Consider the following 18,817-nt stretch of genomic DNA (forward strand, 5'->3'; position numbering starts at 1 on the left):
TTTGTGCAAAGCAAAGCAAAAAAAAAAAAAAAAAAAAAAAAAAAAACCTAAAAACAAAAAATAGTAGGGTGCGGGGTAGGGGGTACTCACACTTCCACATCTCCTGAGATACAGAAGCAGGCAAGCTTTCAAAGCCTCTGAGGATGGATCTCTAGCTGTCCTTTCGAAGAGGGCGTGTCCAGAGCCTCAGCGCGGCGCCCATTGGCTGAGCGGCTCTCCCGGCGCTGTCGACTCTTACGGGGCGCCGGCGGCGTAGGACGCGCGCCGCGCTCTGGCCGGCAGGGGGCGCCCGACGCCGCGCTGCTCTCCCCGCGGCTCCGCCCGCGCCCGGCCGCCCGGCGCCACGCCCGCCGCAGGCCGAGGGCCAGTCACCCGCGGGCCTGCGCCCGGCCAGCCCTCCGCGCCCCGCCCCTGGCCCGCCGCGGGACGAGTAACGGTTACGAAGCACTTTCTCGGGTGCGGTTTCTGCTTAGTCATTGTCTTCCAGGAAACAGCTCCCTCGTTTCGGCGGTGGCCGCAGAAGCCGCAGCGGCCGTCCGCGCCGGCGCCTCCCTCCCTCCCTCCCTCCGGGACCGCCTCTCCTTCGCCGCCCGGCCTCCTCGGGCCCGAGCGCACACCGGGCTGTGGCCGCGCGGAGTCGGCAGCCTCGCGCTCGCCTCTGGGGCCTGGGGACACCGCCGCGCCCTGCGAGGCAGCCGTCTTCCCGCTCGCTCTCCCTCCGCGGCCCCGGCGCTGCCTGGTCCCCTCGGGCCGCGGCTGCTATGGGCACCGACAGCCGCGCGGCCGGGGCACTTCTGGCGCGGGCCAGCACCCTGCACCTGCAGACCGGGAACCTGCTCAACTGGGGCCGCCTGCGGAAAAAGTGTCCGTCCACGCACAGCGAGGAGGTGAGCACGGTGGGAGCCGAGGGGTCTCCTCGCGGTGGGGACAAGCAGGACGCGCCGGGGCTATGCCCAGAGGTACCGCGGTGAGCTGGGTGCCATCCCGGCTTGGCAGGTGCAACTGCGGGGCGAGGGGCGCCTCCGCGGGTCTGAGTTGATCGCACAACTCTTGAGGTTCACGGGGTCCCCTGCCTTGCTGGACAGAGCCACTGAAGCACCGTGTCCTCATCTTCCTTCCCTCTCCCTTAGCCAGGTAAATAGTTTAGTGCTTGGTAGATGAACTAGCAATAAGCTTAACTTTGATATTGACATTGTTTTATCTATTGGGCTGAATTTGGATTTGGGACAAATACTGGAAGTTAACATTTTATTTGCTTCAAAACTAACCATTTTAGAGGAGAATGGTGGCACACGCCTTTAATCCCAGCCCCGGGGAGGCAATGGTAGTAGGACTTCTGAGTTCGAGGTCAGCCTGGTCTGTATGGTGAACTCCAGGACAGCCAGGGCTACCCTGTCTCAACCCCCCACTCTCAACTCCCTCCCCCAATCCTAATCACCAGTTGGAAGTGACAGAAATTAATCTAGAATTAAAATGTGTTACATTGTGTTAATGGCCCATTCCTGAGCCAGTAGTTCTCCATGAACCGTACAACTAATTGCAGAGGCATATTTGGTTTACTACTTAAAAAAAAAAAAAAAAAAAAAAAAAAAAAGATGTGCAATTATTATGTGTTGGAAATAAACTGGGTATGATGGTGGACTCCTAATACCCAGACTCAATGGGTTAAGGCAATAGGATGTAGAATTTGAGGCCAGCCTGGGCTACAATGTGAGATCCAGTCTCAAAAAATAAGATCAATAGAAATAATTTTAAAAAGAAACATTTACACTTAGGAGCTATACGACTCTGAGACTGTTTTCCTGGAAACACACTGTAAGAAAAAGGATCGGTTGGGGATGGGGGTGGGGTTCTTGTGCAAAGTAAAAAACAAAACACAATAACCTTAACCTTGAGTAATAAATAACCTGTCATCAAGTCGTTGAGGTAAGTAAAATATGGTGTGTGAAAATACTTTTTATCAACTGGATCATCAGAAAGGTAGACAAATCCTGATTAAAGAATACATTTCCTCAGTTATGTCATCCTGTAACATTTGTGTCTGTGGTTAGAGACAAGCTTCTGTTCTTTTAACTAGGCAGGCTATACAACAGCGCTTGGAATCCTTCTGGTTGTAAGTTGAGAGCCTGCTCTGGTCAGATTTAAGAACCTAACTCCCCAGCCTAGTCTGTGTTCAGGCTCCAGCTAAGTCGGTACCTTTTGTTTGAACTGCCCACTTTGCCCATTTCTCTCAAAGATGTCTCTGCATTTTGCTATAGAGAGTATAGAGAGCCATAGTTTCAGCGCTGAGTTCAACATAGCATTTGCCATTCGTATGAGTGTGCCTTATCTCACCACAGCACACTGTCGTGGCCTTCAAAGTTGTTTTTGGTTTTTTTTTTTTTATGTTTTTATTCTTTGAAATTTTTAGTGCATATTTCAGCAGTCAGCATCAGAGAGGCTTTCAACTTTGTTTTTTGACTGAAAATAATGCATTTTACTCATTTATATGCTTCTGTTTCTGTGTGTGTATCAACAGACTAGAAATAAGTTGAATTGAAGGGATATTACTAACTCTAGCATGCTATGTGGGAGATATTTTTTTCTATCCTGTTGCACTTTGTAAAAATTGGCTTTTTAAGCTGGGTATGGTGGCCAGGCCTCCCTCCAAAGGAAGGTGAGTCTCTGAGTTTGAGGCCAGCCTGGTCTAAAGAGCAAGTTCCAGGACATATAATAAAAGCATAATTGACTTTTTTATTGTGTGTGTGCGCGCGCGTGCTCATGTGGGCTTGCAAGATCTCCTTGGAACCAGAATTACAGGTGGTTGGGAGCTACCTTGTATGCCTGGTGCCCATGGAGGCCAAAAGAGAGTCTAACTCCTGAGACTGGAGTTACAGATGGTTGTGAGCTGCTATGTGGGCACTGGGAATCGAACCCTGGTCCTCTAGAAGAACAACCAGTGCTCTCAACAATGAACCATCCCTCCAGCTCCCTAAACATATATGACCCAAAACATAACTGTATATTTACTCAAAACATTTACTTGTAACTCTGTTATATGATTCTAGAGCCTGACTTTTGTAAGTGACAGCATTGTAGTGTTGCAATTTCAAAAGTTGGACAGGGAAACTGGGCTCGGTGGTGCTTATCAATAATCAGTGTTCTTGGGAAGTAGAAGCAGGTGTCAGTCAGCCTGGGGCTAGATCAGACTCAATAACTCCTCCACCCCCTGAAGGACATGCATGGTGGGTATTTGACCAATCAAACTGTGTGATAGTTTTGTTGTCATTTGTTTGAGACAGGGTTTCAAACAAACCCTCATGTAGGCCTGGCTGTCCTGGAACTAACTTTTAGACAGGCTGGCCTCAGAGATCTACCGCCTGCCTCTGCCTCCTGTGTGCTGAGATTAAAGGCGTTTGCATATGGTAGTTTTTAAAAGTTGTTACATAATTGCAGATCTAATGACTGGCTGAGTTGTGGTGATATTTATCTTTATTAATATTGTATGAGTATCATAAGAATAGAGAGAATAGAAAATGAAAAATATACAAGGTGCTATAGATAATATGTAATTTATAAGATTAAAAATCATTACTTTTATGGTAAAGCTAATGAATGTCTTAATGTCTTTGGAAATTTTCTGTAATTTGTTCAGAATCCAAGATTGATTAAAGAAGTGGTTTCAGAAAAGGGGCCACCACTTTGAAGATAAGCTAACTTGGATTGGAGAATTTATCAGCAGAGCCCTCATATGTAAACCACTCATTCATCTTACCGGGGAAAACCACCTTAGACTGTTTCCAAGATTAGAGCCGAATACTGCCTGTAGAATTGTTAGGCTCTACTCAGTCCTGCTGCTTTCAGCATCTGCTAGTTCGTGAGAGAATCCTGACTTACACACACACACACACACACACACACACACAAGTAGGAGCTGTGAGGATGGATAAAGACTGAACTAGATGGCCATGATGGGGAAGGACAAAAGCCATGGGTATGAGAACCACTGGAGAGGAGCTGAGGGTGGAGGGAAAGGGATTGGGAACAAGGAGGAGAGAAACACTAGAGACAGATTTTGTTTCCAAAAACACAATAATGAAACTCAATACTTTGTAAGCAAAAAACAAAAAACCTCCAAAACTTAAAAAAAATAAGCAACAAAAGAATATATTGACTTGTAATTTTTCTCTGACTTCAGTTTAACTTAATTATGCTCTGCATAGAAATGCAGATCTTGTGACATGAATCCAGCTAAGTTGTGATTAGCACATAAAGTTTATTGTAGATGGCAGAACTTGACATACGTGGCTGTTACCTTGAGTGGGTACCCTCGTGTCCCTTGTAACTATCAGAACAAGAAGTGATAAGGCACGTGTTGTGTCAGTCTTTATCATATCCTAAGCAGTCAGAGTGAGACAGCCAGTCACTTGGTAAGCTTAAGGTAACTAGTAGATTTCAATGCATGCTATCAAACCTCTAAAAGAATTAAGTACTGACAAAAATAAATTCATATAGTGTTATGCCAAAATGCCTTTAAAAATCAAAATAAACTTGTAAGAGGAAAAAAAGACACACACACACACAAAAAAAGAAAGAAAGTTTGTTTGCAGCTTGAGCTTTTAGTCACTCGTTTTCTTTTGTCATTGATTGCTCACAGACTGTGAACCACTGTGCCCTTGGCTATCTTTAAAGCATTTGATTGGTTGTTAGTCACTGGTTGTGCCGGTCAATTAGTGATCAAAAATAAGTTTAAGGTCAGGGTATCAAAATAGCTAAAGCAGGCACTTGCCTCCAGGCAGGAGAACTTGAGCTTGATCCCTAAGACCTATGTGGTAGTAGAGATTTGACTCTTAAAAGCTGTCTGTTGTCTGCTCCCTCATTTTTGTTTTTATTGTTAGTCTTGTTTTTTAGTTTAGTGAGGAGTTAGATGGCTCAGCAGTCCAGAGCACCATTGCTCTCGCAGAGGACTGGGTTTCATTTCCAACACCCACTTGGTGGTTCACAACCATTTGTAACTCTAGTTCCAGGGATTCCAGCACCTATTCTGATCTCTGTGAGCACCAACACATACATGGTGTACATGCATGCACTGAGGCAAAACATAAAATCAAAAAAATAAATCTAATAAGAAGTTTAGAATAAAGCTTAGTGAATAATAAAGTGGTATATTTTCCCTAATAAAATAGTAGTTCCTAGGATGCTTAGTGTATAGTGATAAATAGCATTTTATATTTTTTGTTATGTACATCTAGGTCTTTATTAAGTAAACATGCATCTTATATGAGACTATCGATGGCATTAAGATAAATTCAAATGTGTGTTTTATAACATGCAATGATGTTAGAATAAAAATATTATATTTTTTCTCTGGAGAGATGGCTTAGTGGTTAAGAGAACTGACTGCTCTTCCAGAGGTCCTGAGTTCAAATCCCGGCAACCACATGATGGCTCACAACCATCTGTAATGGAATCTGATGCTCTCTTCTGGTGTGTCTGAAGACAGCTACAGTGTACTTATATATAAAAATAAATCTTTTTAAAAAATGTATAAAAAACACTGAAGTTAAGGTAAGACGTGTATCCTGTGTGTTAGGAAATAACTTGTGGGTTGTCAGTGCTGCAGGCTGGTCCATGCTGGTGGTTTTCAGACTGTAGAAATCCAAGTAACTGTGGCAGTTACTTGGAATGTTAGAACCAAAGTTCTGGCTGTTCTTAAGAGAGTGCTTGGCAGATCTCTGATTGGACAGGAGTTTGAATGCTGAGTTGTGTGTGCTGGGGGCTGAACCAAAGCTGGCCTCAGGAAGGCTGGGCAACTACTGATTCTGAGCTATATCCCTGAACCAAGATTGATTTTAAAAAAAAACTTGTATGTGTGTTTTACCTGCTTATATGTCAGGGCACCACTTGCATGCCTGGTATCCATGGAAGCCAGAAGAGGGTGCTGGATCATCTGAAACTGGTTTAACATACAGTTGTGAGCTGATTGTGGGTCCTGGGAATTGAGCCTCAGTCCTCTGAAGAATAGCCAGAGCTCTTAGCCACTGAGTCATCTCTTCAGGCCTAGGTTTGAATTTTTAATAATATAACACAGGTGAGTCTATAGAAGTTCCTCTAGCCATACTTATTCTTTGCTGCTTTTTAAATTTTTATTTTTATTTATGTATAACACGTGTGTGTTGCTGCGTGTCTTATGTGCACCACATGCATGCAATTGCCCAGGCTAGAAACAGGTATTGGGTGCCCTGGTACTAGCGTTGCTGCTAGTTGTGAGCTGCCTGATATAGGTGCTGGGGATTGAACCTGGGGCCTTTGTAGGAGCTACAAGTACTCTTAACTGCTGTGTTGCAGTAAATATTAAAAAAATAAAAAATGTTTATCTCTTTACTGGCCCTAAGGTCTCACTCCTCAGGCCCGACCTTGATACGGAGCCCCACGCACCTCTGGAGCCCAGTGTGAGCTGCCAGCACAGCCCAACTCATCCGCACAAAACTCCCTTCCCTTGGTGGTTTCCTACCGCCTGTTCTCCGCCTCTGTCCTGGGGTATTTCTGTACCCCAAAATACCATACAAACACAACTCTAAAGCCCGATAGCTTTTCATACAGGTTTATATATTCAACTCTCAATCCACAAATCCTCTACACAACAAGATTGCATCAAATAGACAAAGATATAAACTGCCCTTCTATATGAGATATTAGACCTGGAAAATCCTTAATGTTCATAGTTTTTTAACACCAATAAATTCCACCTGGGTCCAGCTGGTCCTTGGGAAGCTTCATGTTCCCACAACCTCTCCTTGTCCTCTGACCTCCTCGGAGCTTTCCACCCTCTCAACTTCCCTCACCCCGCCCAGTCACTGACTTTCCTTTATTTACTAATTAAAATGGGAAGGTTCAGTTGGTGTCAAGTTGGCCCTCCTTAGGGAAGTGGAATTAACGTTAAAATACAAACAGCTTCAGGACAATCTACACTGCTGAGCCTTTTCTGCAACCTGTTACTTGTAGCATAATGACAAAGTGATCTCTGTGAGTTCTGTTCAGACACCATGCTCAGATCTAAGTTCTCAGTGATTTAGTGGTACTCCTGCTCCTCCCTTCTGGATATTGGAATTATAGCTTGGAGCCATTAAAGCCTGGTCCAGGTCCTTCTATAACAATATCTTTGAAATAATTGTATATGATATATTGTATATAATGATGTATATAATAATAAATTATGAATACTTTAATGTCTTAAAGTATCACTTGTACAAAAATCACTGTCAAAATAATTAGACTACCACATTCAGCCAAGAATGAGTTAAGGGTCAGGTATGGTGATGCATGCCTTAATGTAGCATTCAGGAGGGAGAGGCAGGTGGATGGATATCTGTTAGTTTGAAGCCAGCCTGCTCTACAGAGTGAATTTGGGACAACAAGGGCTATGTAGAGAGACTCTGTCTTAACAAACAAAAAACAGGTTTAAGAATAAAATAAAACAAGGTTTGAATTTATACTGTAGGAAACAAAAAGTCCTAATAAACATGGGCTTGTTTGGTTTTTCTATTACTACCTCCACTTACTAATGCATCTTTACTGAAGTACTAGGTGTGAAGAGCTGTTGATTGACTTTGAAAATGCTTCTTTTTGCAGCTTCGAGACTGTATCCAAAAGACCTTGAATGAATGGAGTTCCCAAATCAGCCCTGATTTGGTCAGGGTAAGTGGAATGTGAATGCAGAAATCCTGCAGGCCTAAGCAGATGGGAAGTTAATTTCCAGTTTGCTGAGTAAGGCCCAGCAGATGGTTGGCCTTAAAACTCTGTGGCTCTTTTGCTGAGTTGGCGGTCAGGTCTAGTAGGGTTAAGCATAAAGCAGGATACCTGGTCTCTAGTCCATTCCGTACCTAGTTTATCCTGCTTAGTTCCCATTATAGTTCCCTCACCCATCAGTGTTTTGTTCCACTTACTGTTTGGTCTAGAATAAGCATGATTATCAGCCTTGGTTGTTGAATATCACCCCAATAACATAGCTAGGAACAATTTTTCAAGTGTCAGTTTCTCATGAAACAGAAAGGAGCTATACTTCATTAAATGTCAGTACATGGCTATTTTCAAAAAAGTTAACAGACACAATAACTATCTGCAGCTGCTTGTCCTTAGTTATATACTACTTTAGAAGTATGGAGAACAACCAGGCATCATGGTACGTGTCTGTACTCCCAGCCTTTAGGAAGCTCGAGGCTAGAGGATTGAATTTGAAGCCAGCCTGGGCTACAACAAAAGTTCCAGAGTAGCCTTGGCTACATAGTATGACCCTGTTTCAAACAAATAATATATTCTTGAGTCTTAGGTAGAGTTTTTATTGCTTTAGTGAAAGATCTTGATGAAAAAGCAGGTTGGGAAGAAAAGATTTATTTGGCTTATTACTTCCACATTGCTTTTCATCACCAAAGGAAGGCAGGACAGGAACTCAAGCAGGGCTGGAACCTGGAGGCAGGAGCTGATGCAGAAATCATGGGGCGGGGGGCTGCTTGCTGGCTTGCTTCCTATAGCTTGCTCAACCTGCTTATAGAACCCAGGACTACCAGCTGGGGTATAGAAACATCCACAATAGGCTGGGCCCTCCTTTATTGATCACTAATAGAGAAAATAATTTACAGCTGGCTCTCTTAGAGGTATTTTCACAACTGAGGCTCCTTCTTTTCTGATAACTAATTGTGTAAAGTTAACACACAGAACCAGCAAGTACAGCTAGAAATACAGGTTTCTATGGGTATATGTGTTTTTAACCATATAGCTGCTGAACAGAAATTGGTTGTTTATGTAATATAATCATCTCTTTTCTGTGCCTGACTTTGTATTGACAGAATTGTAATGTGTGCAGGAACCACAATGAAGACATTGTTGCCTTGTTAAGTCTCAGGCAGTCTGTTTCTATGCTATGCTGTTTGCACTTTTATCATTATGCTAGTAGATCATTCAGTGGGATGGCCTCTGCCTTTTAAAAAATTATACTCCAGAAAATAAATTTTTAAATGAAAATATTTGCAATTACAAAACTGAATATACTATTGTCATACAGGAGTCTTGTGCATTGGTATCTGCCCAAAGGAATTGAGTATTTATGCATACATAAATCCTCTACATGGGTGTTTCTGCTAGCTTTCTTAATAACCGACAGCAGTTTGAAGTAACTTAGATGTTCCTCAGTAGAGCAATGGACACAAAAACTGTGGTGTATCTAGGCAATGAAATATTACTGAGTCCTGAAAAGCAATGAGCTATCAGGCCAGAAAAGACTTGAAGGAAGCTGAAATGCATATTGCTAAGTGAAAGAAGTCAGTCTGGAGAGGGAGCATTCTAAATGATTATGGGGAAGCACTGATGATGGTGATGTTGATATGGGGGAGGCAAAGTATGTGTGGGAGCAGAGGTGAATGGGAACTCACTGTTCTTCCTGCTCCGTATTGCTGTGACCCTACAGTGTTCTTAAAAAAAAAAAAAAGATATACTGAGGAAAAAGCAGCTATGTTACCTTAGTAGGTCAAAACTTGATGACCTTAAAATAGCAAAGAATGATAAGATGTTCTGTCTGTCTGTCTGTTTGTTTGTTTTAATTACTGTGGTGGTTTGAATAGAATAGCCCCCATGGGCTCATATGTTTATTGGGAAGGATTAAGAGATTCGGGCTTGTTGGATGAGGTGTCACTGGAGAGTGGGCTTTGAGGTTTAAAAGCCCATGTCTGGTGTCTCTATAAATTTATCATAGGGCTCACCCTATTAGCCTAAGGGTTCATGTTTGGGAACAGAAGTTATTATAACAGAAGTAGAAACCATAGACATTTGGGCAACTTCTTCATGTAAATTGATTATGGCATCAGGAGCCGTTCAGGTCTGATTGTGAGTATACCACGTACATCTGATAATGGATTGCTACTGTGCATGTCCTACTTTATGGTTGGTGGGTCAGATAATACTAAGTTCGTGATGGGCAACTCAGATCTCGTGGTAACCCGTGACCCGTTGTAAAACATTCAGTTACTACTAAGGTTCAAAGCAGGCTAAGAGCTGTCTCTCTAAGGGAGAAAAGTTGTCTGCAGATGATGGTAGAGCCTTGCTCCAAAATCCTAAGGATCTCCTCTGTTGTTCACCTGTGGGGGTCTGCCAAAGTCTCCAGGTAGCATCCCTATCTATCTGCCACTGACACCTCAATACTGTTGGGTCTGTGGATCATGATCCAAGTGGTAAAGCAGCCTGGGCCTGTTGAAGAGCCTTCTCCCAGACAAAGTTAGCAGCTTTCCTTGTCACTTATATGGGCCAAAGTCGCACATTCAAAATTAGTCATCTGCTGTCCCCAGAATCCACGTAGGCCTACTAATGGGAGAGCCGGGTGCAATAACTTATCCTTTACATTAGAAGGAATATCTCTGCATGCCCCACACCAGTGGAGTTCTAAGAATTTCACTGAGATAGAAGGCCCCTGAATTTTTGTTGGATTTATTTCCCATCTCCACACACACACACACACACACACACACACACACACACACACACACACGGGTGTGGAAGTTGCAAAAAACCTATGCCAGCTACAGTCTGTGTCTCTCTGCCTGATGCCTGTGAATCAGGATGCAAAGCTCTCATTACTGCTCATTGCCATCAGAAGCATGGATTACCCCTAAATGTAAGCAAGCCCCCAGTTAAATGTTTTCTCTTATAAAAAAATTGCCTTGGGTATGGTCTCTCTTCACAGCAATAGAACAATAGCTAAGACAGTTGGTAATTAATATAGAAGGTTTAAAAAAGACTTTAACATGTCATTATTCAAAACAGATGATTTTCACTGATTAATTTTAAAGTAAACCCACTTCTGTACCAGTGATTCTGACCCTCATATAGCTTTATGCTCTTCCACTTGTTCATTAGTGGTATTTTTGGTCATTAATACTTCTAAATAACTGGGCAAAATGAGACCTTTTTACTCCAAAGAACAGAAACATACATAACATATTTAACCTTTATGTCTGTACTGTGCCTGGGAAGTCTATTAGATGTCACAAAGAATCTTGCTGTTCTTTTCTTCTGAAGTACTTGGGAAAATAAGGAACTTTACAATTAACAGTGCTAATTTTATGTCCATTGTATGTTGTGTTTCTTGAAGGAGTTTCCAGATGTTTTAGAATGCACCGTGTCCCACGCCGTGGAGAAGATAAACCCTGATGAAAGAGAAGAAATGAAAGTGTCTGGTAAGCTTCGCCTTTTACAGTACACTCTCCTGTACTTCCTTCCTCTGACAGTGAACGACTCAGTCACCAGGGTGGAAAACAGACTCTCCAGTAACATAGTGTCAGGTCTTAAGAGGGAGTTACAGGACGTCAGTACGGAGTGCCATGCAGTCAGGATGAACCTCTGACTCACTGTTTTTGTGTGACCTGTGTGTACTCAGTAATAGAATGGTTAAAGTGGGAACAGAAGATAAAGGGAACAGTCGAGCAGTGTCTATGTAAAGCAAACGTTAAGTCTTCCTAGGATACTGGTTTGCGGTGGCTGGTGCTGCCTGGAAGTACAGAAGGTTGTCTGGGCAATCAGCCATGTGGAAAGAGACAGTGTGTATCAGCACTGTATGCATCGTGTACGTCAGTGACTGCTACGTTTCAGAAGTCTCGGTGAAAATTGAGTTTCTGCCCTCAGCTTATATAGCATAGCAGAGTCTTTTAAATTTTGAGCTTGCCTAGATTTAGGTTTCTGCATGTGTATATTACTAAAATAATCTAGGGTTAGAAGTATTCAACCTCTCTGAGCCTCAATTTGTTTATCTATAGAGTGGGTACAGTTATTTTATAGGCATCTTTGTAATATGGATGAAATAACAAAAGAGGCACATGGCTAGGGCAGCACTGGCCACAGTAATGATAGAGAGCGATTATTCATTAACATTCTGAGATGGACATGTCCACTCTAGTCATAACACCATCTTTATGTGAAGCACTGAATGGTCCCTTACGATTATATTTCATCATATAGTCATCAAAACAAACCACCCCAGGGTGTTAAGTAATGTGAAATTTGGCACAGACCTGGGTGGTGCACAGCAGTAGTTTCAGCTACTTGGGAGGCTGAGAAGGGGAGGTCAGAAGGTTCACCTGGCCTGGCAGCCTGAGACTCCACCAGGTAAGAGGAAGAGAAGAGAAGGCTTTCCCTCAGCCAGTGCATTGATGTACCAGCAGGCTATGAAGGTGTGCCTGACTTCAAAACCTGATTCTTTTGTTAACTTCACATCGATGCTTGTGTAGGAAAGGAAGTAAAGCCAACCTTCTTGGGTGCCTGATGGAGATTCGTCATCTTCTGGTCCTCCAAGTTACCCGCCATTCCTGCACCATTAGAGAGTTTTCGTAGGAATAAAGTTCTCAACCCTAAGAAGCCTTTCTCTTTCAATCTCAGAGTACCCCATCTCTCAGAGAGGGATAAAAGGCTATTTCAGATGGCAAAATTTAGGGACCAGGAATTAGTAGTGACAAGACTTTATTTGTGGAGAGGGGAGGAGCATCAGACTCAGGGCCTCACACATGTAAGGCAAATGCTCCGTCACCCAGGGTTGTATTTGCATCCATACATGAGTTTGTTCGTAGCACTGAAGGGTAACCAAGAGATGACTACATAAAAGTGTGGAGCAATGGGACTGCTTGCTGCCTTTTTAGTCTTTCTTTTTTTTTTTATTAATCTTCCCCATTTGTGTAATTAGCACATTATTACTAAGAAAATTTTAAGATGATTACTGTATAGAAACACATACAACATATGTTTAATACACAAAGATAAACCAAGTGGGGCTAGAGAGATGGCTCGGCAGTGAAGGGCACAGAGTCCTTACACAGGACTGGAGTTGGATGCCTCTGAGGACACCTGCACTCCTGTGCACTTGCACACATGTGTGTCATTTTAAAAGATAAACCAACTGCAGCTTTAAAAACTTTTTTTTAATGCTTTATATTGTGGACTTTTTTCTTCAGTTTTCTTCTCATCACACACTTTGAGGCCCTCTTAGATTTGGCTCATTGTAGAAGGCATGTAAAATGCTCCATTATGGGGCTGCAGAGATGACTAGGGCTCAGCAGTTAAGAACACTGACTATTCTTCCAAAGGTCCAGAGTTAAATTTCCAGCAACCACATGGTGGCTCACAACCATTCATAATGGGATGTTTTCTGGGGTGTCTGAAGACAGCAATAGGACAGTGTATTCACATACATAAAATAAGTAAATCTTTTAAAAAATGCTCCATTATGTTTAGCTTATTAAAAATAGACATTAAAAGTAATTTCAAGTCCTGTTTATCTACTCTGCCCTGTAATACATGAATTAGTTTTATTCTTTATGTTGACAGCTAGCATGTAATTAAAAATTTACAGTTAAAGTACTTGTGTCAGAAATAGGAAAGGAAAGCCAGTTCCTGTCGTGGTGACCTGCACAGTCCAATGTAGACACACAAGGTCTGAATTCTCATTCGGTAATCGGTCTTTTTGTTTTCCAGCAAAGCTGTTCATCGTAGGATCAAATTCTTCATCATCAACTAGAAGTGCAGTTGACATGGGTAAGCAAAAATTTAGTTCATAAATAATGGAATTTTAATTATCTTAAGTGAATTAGTTATAACCAATGTAGATAAATAGGCTGATTTCAATTTTACTGTCTAAAGTTCTAGACTAATTTTTTAAGACTTGAGTAAAAAAGTCTTCAGTTACATACAGTGATATTTTGATAGAAATATAAAAGATGTGTTTAGTGTTATCTGTCTGAGGATAGAATTTCTCTTTATTAATAGCCCTTTAAATACTATACTATAGATGAAACACTAGAATCAGAGACAGCAACATACAAATACTTTGGAATCATTTTCAGCAGCTGGTTAAAAATAAAAGAAGAGGGCAGGTCAGAAAGCTACTGGTTTGCTGCAGAGAAATGGTTGGGTGGGCACTTGAAGACATGTCCTAAATGACAAATTCTGCAGACATCTATTGTCAGAAGTGCTTGGTAACAGAATTCATGGGCCATGTTGAAGACAGTAATTGTTTTTAGTTTGTAACATACACTTGGCCTTTTGTGTCTTTCCTCCAGCATGCTCAGTCCTTGGAGTTGCACAGCTGGACTCTGTGATCATGGCTTCCCCTCCAATTGAAGATGGAGTTAATCTTTCCTTGGAGCATTTGCAGCCTTACTGGGAGGAATTAGAAAACTTAGTTCAGAGCAAGAAAATTGTTGCTATAGGCACCTCTGATCTAGACAAAACGCAGTTGGAGCAGCTGTATCAGTGGGCGCAGGTAAAATGCCGGATGGGTCAGAGCATTTGCTATAGCCGGGGAGCTTCTGCATCTCCTGCATGTTCATGTGGGGTGACTTGTAAATGTGGGAGCTTTGAGACAGGATCTATCTAAAGCATCGGGAGCTTAGCATTCTGTGTTTAATATGCTTAATTAACTAAGTATTCACCCACTAAAATGAATGAAGAAAACACTTTAAGTACTGAGTTTCCAGAGCTAGTGAACTAAAGCCATTCATTCAGTTTGCATGTGATGAACATATTACACTTTGTGTATTATGGTATGTGTATGGTAAGGAAATATATGTAACATAATTTTCTGTTATGTAAAAATGATTAGACGTAGTTTATAGAACCTGATAAGGAGAAGGTATCAAAACCATTGTTCCCTGATTCTTGCTCTAAGAACCTACAAAATTATGAGGGAGGTTTCCAGCACATTAATCTTTACATTCTGTAATTTGTATTTATTCCTTTTATTTCATTTTCAGCTGCTTCCTCAGGCTTTTCAGAATCAATGACAAGCAAGAAAACCATAGAAAACATTGTCCTTTCTCTCATATATTCCCGTTTCTAAAACCATTATTATTACCCTTAGAATAGCTGCTTCAGAGGCAGATGTACTAAATTGCTAATGTTTCTGGTAGGCTTTATTTTGAATCTTAATAGTTAAGTGTAATTCTCTGTTGGCCTTTCTCTCACCCCAGATCTTCTTTCCATGTTATCACTAACATGGATTAAGAAGGCATATATTAATATAGATAGTCAGGCAAAAGTATTTTATAAAGGAAGAATTGTCAACCATAGTTTTATATTCTAAAATTTATTGCTCTTGTCTTTAAAAAGTGAGGGTTAGGGAAATGGCTGAGTAAGATGCTTGTATTAACATGAGGACCTGAGTCTAATTCCTAGCACCCAGAAAGCACTCATAAAAATACTTAGCCAGGCAACACCTGCCTGTGATACCAGCACCTGGAAAAGGCGGAGACTGGAAGAGTCCCCAGGGTTTGATAGATGGCCAGCTGGTCTAGCTGAATTAGTGAGTGCCAGGCTCAGTGAGAGACCTGTCTCAAAATATGGTAGAAAATTATTGTGGAAGACACCTGATATCAACGTCTGCCTTCCACATGCACCAGTATACACACACACGTGCAGACAAAAGTACAAAGTTAATTGTCTAACTACACATGCAAAGAATAAGGCTTCAATATAGCATTTTCATAATATGTCACTATGGCAAATTCTAATTAACTCCCAACTCCCCCTTGTGGGGCTCCTCCTTTCTCCTCATTGCATTCCATTCCCTTTTCACCCCTCAATATTTCTTTCTCCCCATTCTAGCTTCATGACTTAGACACATGTGAGAGAAACATGCAGTCTTGCCTTTCTGAGTCTGGCTTTTTTCCATCCACATAAGAATTTCTCAGTCTGTTTATCTTCCTGCCATTATCATAGTTTCATTCCCTTTATGGAACTAAGACTCCATTTTGTTTTTCAGTATCTCTTTACCCATTTTGTTGATGGACTTGTAGGCTGGTTGAATTTTATAGCAACTGTGAATATTAACTTGATGCTTTCTGATTTCTATTTTATGTGTGACATAATTTAATACAGTTCACTTTATTTCCACTTTTAGGTAAAACCCAATAGTAATCAAGTTAATCTTGCCTCCTGCTGTGTGATGCCACCAGATTTGACTGCATTTGCTAAACAATTTGACATACAGCTGCTGACTCATAATGACCCAAAAGGTAAGGCTAATAGTTTCATCTCTAGGCTTTGATCATGAGCTTTTGGAAGACAAACTGTTTAGTTGGCTGGAGGTACAGGCCAACTTGTCTAGCATGCACACGGCCTGGGTTTGATCCCCAACATTATACAGACAAATTTTAAGAGAAAGATGCCAAACGTTGAAATTAATTTTAAGTGGGTGCTGTGATAAAGGTACAGCGCTCTTCAGTGGAAATATTATTGCTAATTTAAACATACATGTCCTAGTTTTGTCTCTGCAGTGGTGGAGTTGTAAACCAGTTGGCAGGATCCTATGCAAGAGCACGAGAATGAACTAAGCCATTTCTTTAGATGGCACCTTTTGGTTTTGTTTTGTTTTGTTTTAAATAAAGCAATGGACATAATACTCTGATGAATATACTTAAGTATTGTGCTGTGACCAAGGCAAAAGTTCACAGTAATAAAAAGAAGGTAGATTTCCTTTTGCCAGTGATGAATAATACATTATGATATATACCTAATATACTAATGGGGGAGTTGAATGGTGTGACTTCAGTCCTGGAGTTACACTTTTTGCACTTACTAATATTTTTTTCTTGTAATTAAGTATAATATTGCGAGAACATGTCTGTCTCTCTCATAAGTATGTGTATAAATAAACACATCCAGAAAAAAGTCTAGATGAAATACCCAGTAATAGAAATACTGAAACTAGGGTTAGAAATTATTTTCTTTTTCCTCTCTTGTATATTTCACGGTTGTACAAATTCTATTCTCCATAATTAGAAGTTATGAATTTAAAAAGTCTCGGGTGCAAGGATGAGTTTTAAAAGAACCGGTCAGTTTTAGGATTGTGGTTCAGTTAGAGGACACACATGCATTTGGTTTTGTTGTGTTAATTGAAATAGGCTCTCCTGGAGCCATGCTGGCCTGGAGATCACTTTGTAGCCAAGAATGACTTTATTTCTGGTCTTCCTGCAACCTTCTCAACTGTGCCATCAGAGCTGGGTAAACAAAACCAGGTGCACACCAGGCAGGCAATCTATCTGCCTAATCCCTGGCCCTGGATTCAGTTTTGCTGGGGTTAAATGCATACTTACATAATAAGGAGCTTTTGTCCTCAAACCTAACCTATTGGGGTTGTTGTTTTAGAACTGCTCTCTGAGGCAAGTTTCCAGGAAGCCCTGCAAGAAAGCATCCCTGACATTGAAGCCCAGGAGTGGGTGCCGCTGTGGCTGCTGAGGTACTCGGTCATTGTGAAAAGCAGAGGAATCATCAAGTCAAAAGGCTACATTTTGCAAGCCAAAAGAAGGGGTTCTTAACTGAGCTCACAGCCCACTGGCCTTGTATTTATCTGGAACATTAGATAAAAATTTATGATAAAATTGAGATATGTAAAAAAAAAAAAAAAAAGCAAATCTAGCTCTCACCTACAAGAAGCGTCACCGAGGAGTGAATGCAGTTGTTTGGCAGTGTGTTGTTTTGAGTACTTGCCTTTGCAGCAGCACACCCACGGAGCCATCGTACTCTTCATTAAACTGTTGTTTTCTAACTGAAATCGTCTATAAAGAAAAATACTTGCAATATATTTCCTTTATTTTTATGAGTACTAGAAATCAAGAAAATTTGTTTTAAGATATATTTTGGCTTAGGCATCAGGGTGATGTACATACATAATTTTTATTTCCAAAATTCATTAATTGCTTCTTATTCTGTACTTCTATAACTAAGCAATTATATTACAGTTGTTAAAACAAGATTTTTTTCCCTGTCATCAGCAAAATAACCTATATCAGAATAACTATAGCAATCTACTAGTAATGTGAATAAAATTCATTCTTTGATCCATGAATGGAAGTGTAATCTGTGTGTTTTTGCTTACAGCCAGCTCGAGTTGGCCGTGGCTTTGGGTCGTGTTGCTTCCACCTCTTATCTCCAAAGGCAGGGCGTATCTGAGGAGGCTTGATGCCTTCACACTACTGTTTGACAGTTTCATAAAAGCAACCACTGCTGTTTCCTTCAGACTCTTCATGCACTCCCAGTGTGTGCTGGTCAAGAGTACCCACCAAGCTGCTTGGACCACCACATACTTAGTTAGCACCATAGGCTCTGCAGAGACGAGTGAAGAGTCAACCAAGTAAAACTTTTGATGTCTGTACCTGTGAATTACTGACAAGGAGGGAATGAAGCCAGGAAAGGCTGGGGGGGGGGGATCATTTAGTTTTAATGTCACACTAGTTTAAAAGTCAGAAAACTGCAAAGAGCTGTGATCCTTACATGTAGCATACTAAAGGGTCTTAATCTATAAATGTGTCTGTAGCCCAGGTTCAGTTTTTCTTTAGAAGGTATCTTGTATGCCAATATTTTTAAACCCTGGATCTGTAAAACTAATTTTGTTCAGAAAATTTCAACATAGAGAAAAGAACTAGAGTTCTATGTTAAACCAATACAGTAGATCTTTTTTCTAAGTGAGACTTTGGTTACTGATTGGATGGTTTCCTCAGTTAGAATTACGTGAAATCAACTGATTTGCCTACTAAAACTTACATAATTTGAATTAAAAGCCTATAATTATATTGACTGTATATAATGCTAAATATATAGGTAACAGTGAAATTTGGAAATGTGTTTTCATATAGCATATATCTTTAAATATATGTTATATTTAAAATCTGTGCAGTGAAATGTCTAAACTACTCTGAAGGAGAACTTTAATATCTCCTTTATTGTTTTTAAAACCCAACACATGCACACAAAAAAAATTTGAAGGGTTATTTTAAGGATGTAAGAAAACAAAAAACAAAACCTTCCT

At 41.1% G+C, this 18,817-nt stretch overlaps 1 protein-coding gene across 1 annotated transcript; it reads left to right on the forward strand.

Annotated features, from left to right (window-relative positions):
* The first annotated feature begins 419 nt into the window (after positions 1-419).
* Positions 420-17,857, forward strand: GCLM (glutamate-cysteine ligase modifier subunit). Its single transcript, XM_080916336.1, has 7 exons — positions 420-887; positions 7,612-7,677; positions 11,120-11,204; positions 13,489-13,548; positions 14,073-14,275; positions 15,911-16,025; positions 17,158-17,857. The coding sequence occupies exons 1-7, from the start codon at positions 762-764 to the stop codon at positions 17,325-17,327; spliced, it is 825 nt and encodes a 274-aa protein (XP_080772462.1). The 5' UTR covers positions 420-761; the 3' UTR covers positions 17,328-17,857.
* The last annotated feature ends 960 nt before the right edge of the window (positions 17,858-18,817 follow it).

This window comes from Micromys minutus, assembly GCF_963924665.1.
Source record: "Micromys minutus genome assembly, chromosome: 4".
NCBI lineage: Eukaryota > Metazoa > Chordata > Mammalia > Rodentia > Muridae > Micromys > Micromys minutus.

What these genes read in the sequence shown, in the direction of transcription:
- GCLM (XM_080916336.1), top strand. Translation starts at nt 762, where the DNA reads ATGGGCACCGACAGCCGCGCGGCCGGGGCACTTCTGGCGCGGGCCAGC. An exon ending in TAGAAGTGCAGTTGACATGG is followed by an intron (nt 13,549 to 14,072) that starts GTAAGCAAAAAT and finishes TCTTTCCTCCAG; the next exon opens with CATGCTCAGTCCTTGGAGTT. An exon ending in AGCTGTATCAGTGGGCGCAG is followed by an intron (nt 14,276 to 15,910) that starts GTAAAATGCCGG and finishes TTCCACTTTTAG; the next exon opens with GTAAAACCCAATAGTAATCA.